The 6000-nt window shown below is 38.3% G+C and overlaps 1 protein-coding gene across 1 annotated transcript in view; it reads left to right on the top strand.

Annotated features, from left to right (window-relative positions):
* TMEM39A (transmembrane protein 39A) overlaps positions 1–4717 on the top strand; it is a 33635-nt gene extending 28918 nt beyond the window's left edge. The window contains exons 8-9 of the mRNA XM_003132656.6: positions 1061–1181; positions 4180–4717. Coding sequence (XP_003132704.3) covers positions 1061–1181; positions 4180–4413 — 355 coding nt within the window. The 3' untranslated portion in view covers positions 4414–4717. The remainder of the gene's footprint in view (positions 1–1060; positions 1182–4179) is intronic.

Here is a 6000-nt window from a genome sequence, read left to right on the forward strand (position 1 = left end):
GCTCCCTTCAATTATCTGCCTTGATGTCTGATACAGATTAGCACAGGCCTTCAAGTCCAGGAACTGAGAGATTGGGCCAGGCTGAAAAGAAACCCGACTGTGGGCAAAGGACAAATTTCAATAAAAATTGAAAATACAATCCACAGTACTAGTACTGTACATCTTCAGGCTCCTGATGGCACATGGCCATGAGGTGTATCATCACTTTAATGCTGGTAAGTGTGAGCAAGGCTGACGGAACATTTTCTGAACTGGAAAGCTTCAGGGTGCTAGAAGTTTTTTTTCTTTAACATATCTAAAATGCTGTCCCAGTTCTTACCCTAGGAAACTAACCTTTCGAAAATCAAGATGAGATGAATTAACTTAGATTTTTTTAAAAAGCTTAACCTGAAGATCCCCATCCCCACCCCAACTCCATTACATTGGTGCTGGAAAGAATGAAGCTTCTTCCGTAACTTCTTTTTCCTAGAGAAACCTCTGTAAAAATAAACCAAGAAAGCGGTAAAAAGAGAAGTCTGTGTGTCGGTACTTGTGTGTCTCTGTGTTCTTCTGTTTAGCTTCTCATGTATATGAAGCATTTGAATTGTGTAATAAACAGATTTTCTGTAGCTTTTGGGGATGTAATTCTGAAGTAAATGTCATGCTAGTTTGATAATGTGATAATTTCTCTGCTATTATTGCCATCCACTTTTTCTTCTTGTTTGTTCCCTCTAGCATTTCCACCAATAGACTCTGCTCACTTGGGATTGAGGTGACAGTTCACCTGGATTTTCTGGCTCATAGATGCCTTACTTACACATTTATTTCTGCTCATTCTCCTAAGCCTCTTAAGTTCTTTGACACCAGTTAACTTTTCAGTTTCTTTCTCCTATAGAGCAATGCAGTTATAATAAATCCTTTCTAACTTCTTCCATTTAACCTTGGAATTACTGTATTTTCAGAATTCAGGCAGATGAAGCCTTGAATACTTAATCCTTTCCATAGAAATATAACTGGCTTTGCCAGACGCTATCTTATTGTAATTGTCAGCACGCTAACATTGAATTTCTTTCTCCTTTAGTTGGTCAGAAAATACAATATGGCCTCAAGGGGTGCTGGTGCGACACAGCAGATGCTTATATAGAGCCATGGGGCCTTACAACGTGGCGGTGCCTTCAGACGTATCCCATGCTCGCTTTTATGCAAGTACCGCTTATTTCTTTTCAAACATAAGCTTGAGGGTGTTAGGAGGCAACTCTGTGTGTAAGCATCTAGCACAGTACAGTGTGTATCACGTCTTAAGAAATTAATAGTAATTATTTTAATACTATAATGGCCTCTGTCCTTTGTAAATATCTTCTCAAAGGCAGATTGAAGGTGAAACACCAATATCTCAGCATAAATAGCTTGGGAGTTTCTCTAGTTATATTGGAATTCATTAAGTCTAGTATTACTTAAAACAAGTTCACAATTATTTAAGACATTCCCTTTTCATCTTAAAACTTTTATTTGTAATAGTTTGGTTTGGTGATATACTTGTTTCCATGTATCCTTAAGTAGTATTTAGTATAGTAATTGATAGTTTTAATTTTTTGGTATTTGCCATATATATCATCTGAAAATACCTTGATTTCCCCTTCAAGAGTAGGCAGATGGGGAGTGTCCGTTGTGGTTCAGTGGTAACAAATCCAACTAGTATCCATGAAGATGTGGTTCGATCCCTGGCCCTGCTTAGTGGGTTAAGGATCCAGTGTTGCCATGAGCTGTGATATAGGTCACAGTTGTGGCTCAGATCTGGTGTGGCTGTGCTGGGGCATAGGCCAGCAGCTGTAGCTCCGAGTTGCCTCCTAGCCTGGGAACTTCTGTATGCCACAGATGCGGCCCTAAAAGCAAGGGAAAAAAAAGTAGGCAAATGGCATGATCTTTGGCCTTTTACCTTTTCTTGGATTAAAAGGAGAAAAGGCTTAAAAGTTTAAAAGGAAAAAGGAATAGACACTCCCCAAACCCAGCTTCTCTCTCATTTCAATTTATGCCTTGGGTTATGTTCTATTCAGTTTTCCAGAAATTCTTGTTCTAGGAGGCAGAAGTATTTACTTATAAGAGAAAAGCCAGTTGATTAATGGGAGTGGGGAAAAGAAGTTACATGCAGGGGACTGTTTTTAGTAAAAACGCCCATAGTACAGTGCATTGCCTTTGAATGGAGGTCATATTCTGAAAAAGAATTGAAGATACTTACCTATATATATCTGTTTATCTATTTATTTAATACTTGAATCTCTTTGTCCCTCCCAGCCCTCTACCCACCCCTCCCGGTTCTTTATGAGGGTACTTGGACTTTTTGGTTATGTAGGTGTTTGCTGCTAAAGACCTTTTAATTAAATACTGTGAGCTTGCATCATGCAGGATGCTTATAAATACCAAGGTAGGGGAAGGTGGGGCAAGGTGAAAGGCCTTTGAATGAGGAAACTACAGTCATCTCCTAGACTCCTGTGGGATTGCCTGAAGATGGAGGCGTGGACTTAAGTTATAACTACATAAGCATTTGGTTTCTAAACCATATATTTAATTCAGTTAGCTGAATTCTATAGGCTGTAATGACTTCTGTTGGAAACCTCTAGTAACCAGAGAGTTTATTAAAATGTTCTGCTTGAAAAACAAGTATTTTCCTTGCTGGTGTTGTTGGATAGCTGAAGAATCAGGTGGAATCCGTAGATGAAAGATTAGGGAAAATTAACTTATTACTGATTTTATGTGACCAAACAGGTAAATCAGTGCTTCTCCAAGTGGTGGTTGGGTCATTTAGAATCTCTGACAGAACCTAGGAATTTGCAGTGTTTGCGTTTTTGGAAATGATTCTTAAGTACACTGAACTTTGAGAACACTCGCTTAAAATGTGCCTGTTATCTATATCTGTTAGAATTTAAAGCCTGTCTTCACATTTCTACTCATTCAGTTTACAGCTTAACCTACACATTTAATTATAACTTATAATTGCCATGGAATCTGAAATTGCCTGTTTTTTTTTGGTTGGTTTGTTTGTCTTTTAAGAACGTTAATTCTGAGCCAGTTTTATACATGATATTTCTGGATATCATGTAATAAAACTCAGGTTAAACATTTCTTCCTCCTGCAGAAGGATTCTGAGAACCTGGCTACTTTTAATCATTAGCTGTCATAATGATTTGGCTTTATTCTCAGATTTGAGCTCTCAAGTCTGAATTAGTTGTTTTAGAACTGGTATACTACCATTGCCACAGTTTGCAACCTATGACCTCTGTCTTTTTATTCATAATACATTGTTATTAGTGAATCAGGATTTAGCCTCTTAGAGTGAAGGATTTGGTAGGAATGAAAACAGTGAACTGTTTTTAGCCAAATGACTAATTTTTCCTTCCACATTGTTCTGTCTTTGTGTACCCTAGTTCTCAATATCCAGAAAAACAAAACAAAGCAAAACAAATAGCATGGTGGATAACAGTTTTAGATAAAAATAAGAAATTACTTTATTTCAAATCACATCACACCTCCACTCCCTCCAGACTTGTCTAGTGTAGATGTTTATGTCTTAGACCAGCCCACAAGCAAACAGTGATGTTTACTTTTTAAGTGGTTACATTTTAAGAGGTTATGAGTTACCTACGTAATATCCTCAATTTTTTTCCTTTTGCCTTTTAAAATCTAAAATATTTCCTATTTGGTCCTTCATCTTAGATAAATAAATATACTTTTGGTTATCTGAAATAAAGTACATACCTAAAATAGAATCTAGGAAAAATCTTTAGAGGCAAAGTTCTTTTGGATATAATCCCTTTTCACATCTCAGACACATTGAAATAAAAATGTATTTCATTTTTTCTTGGAGTTCTTCTGTGGTGCAGCAGACTAAGGATCTGGCATTGTCACTGCAGCGGCTTGGGTCACCGCTGTGGTGTGGGTTCAATTCCTGGCCCGGGAACTTCTGTATGCCACGTTTGCAGCCAAAAAAAAAAAAAGTATTTCATTATTCCTTGAAAATAATGAAATAAAAGAAAAGGGTTTGGGTCTCTATAGCAGGAAATAGCCTGACCAATATTCAATAAGCAGATCTACTTGTTAGTGCACGTAGGAGCCTGTAAATATGAAAAGATTTTAGGAAAAAAATGTGAGAATAACTGCAGTCTTTTCTATGAAATAACATTTTGCTTTTTAACTTCCTTACAGTTCCTGTTTCATCGTCCATTAAGGCTGTTAAATCTGCTTATCCTTATTGAAGGCAGTGTTGTCTTCTACCAACTCTATTCCTTGCTGCGGTCGGAGAAGTGGAACCACACACTTTCCATGGCTCTCATCCTCTTTTGCAACTACTATGTTTTATTTAAGCTCCTCCGGGACAGAATAGTATTAGGCAGGGCATACTCCTATCCACTCAACAGTTACGAACTCAAGGCAAACTAAGCTGCCTCTCAACAATGAGGGAGAACTCAGATAAAAATATTTTCATATGTTCTATTTTTTCTTGCGATTTTTATAAATATTTAAGATATTTTATATTTTGTATACTATTATGTTTTGAAAGGTGGGAAGGGCAAGGGATATTAAATGTATCCATAAACAAGGTGATGTGATCTTTCATGTGTTAGTATATTTGAATGATACACAGAGGAGAGGAGTGCCTCTCCAGTAAAGAGATTGATTTGTTTGTATGGCTCTGGAATAACTCATTCATTTATGAACATATCTCATATATCACTTGTCAGAGTACTTTTTGTATGTCTGCTTTCCTTCCAATCCTTCTCGTTATCTTTAGTCCTCAGTTGGCCTTATTGCTCCAGAAAGGGAGATCAGTGGAGTTGCCTGACAGCACTCACTGTCTTTTTCTCTGACTGGCAGATAGTATTGGAATGCATGGAGGAAGAGTGGGTTTTGGTCCTGGTGGGGTTCTCTTTGTTGCCATCTAGGCAGAAGCATTTCTCTCTGCCCAATGACATTTAAATGTACTTTTGCGTAAGTTACTGTCCTGAAACAGGATGTTGATGTCACTTTCCCTGTTCTTTCACTTTTGCCTGTAAAGATTTTCCTTTTATTGTTGGCTCTTTGAAATAATACCTAAGGACAAAATAGGGCCCACACTCAGAAGGAACTGGTGTGTGAGTGGATCAGTGGGAGCAGATCCCCTGGGGTATGGTCAGGTTGGGGTATGGGCAGGTTGAAGATCCCAAGTACCTGGAAGAATGGTGCCGCCTAGTAGCAACCCATGTGTGGATTTGTGAGCAGAAGTGAAATATGAGGAGTTACCTTTTGTCCTCAGTTTGCTGTGTGTGTGTTTTAATTTCATACTCCAGAACCTTCATGTCTGTGAGCATTAGCCCTTTTCATTCCATGTTCTTGAGAGGTGATAAGCTTAGTCAGTTGATGTCACTAGTCATTTAAACTTCTGAAGCCTGTCTTGAGAGCCTGAAATACATTCTTATGTGTTTTCTATGCTCACTTTGGCATTTTTACACTGTGAGGCTTTTGGTGAAACACAATGTGGCTTATGAAGTAAAAAAGAAAAATCATGTAATTCATAAGCTGGCTCTGAAAACAATTTTCTTTTTAAATTTTTGCTTTTTAGGGTCGCACCCATGGCATATAGAGGTTCCCAGGCTAGGGGTTGAATCGGAGCTACAGCTGCCGGCCTGCTCCACAGCCATAACCACACGGATCCAAGCCAAGTCTACGACCTACACCACAGCTCACAACAACCAGGATCCTTAACCCACTGAGTGAAACTTCCAACCTTCCTCATGGATCCTAGTTTGGCTCGTTACTGCTGAGCCACGACTTCCTGAAAACAATTCTTGCAGAAGAGTTCCCAACAGGTTTTCAGCAAAGGCAGCATTATGAGGAGTAGGTATGTATACAGCTGTTCAAGGTGACTGCTCTGTTTAACCATTGTTTCCTGAAATTGTTTGATACACTTTTTTTTTAAGTTACATTATTTGGCATTCAGTCTGAGTCTGTTCAGTCCTTTAACAAATATGTATTGACCACCAGGCACTA

Source organism: Sus scrofa, chromosome 13, assembly GCF_000003025.6.
Source record: "Sus scrofa isolate TJ Tabasco breed Duroc chromosome 13, Sscrofa11.1, whole genome shotgun sequence".
NCBI lineage: Eukaryota > Metazoa > Chordata > Mammalia > Artiodactyla > Suidae > Sus > Sus scrofa.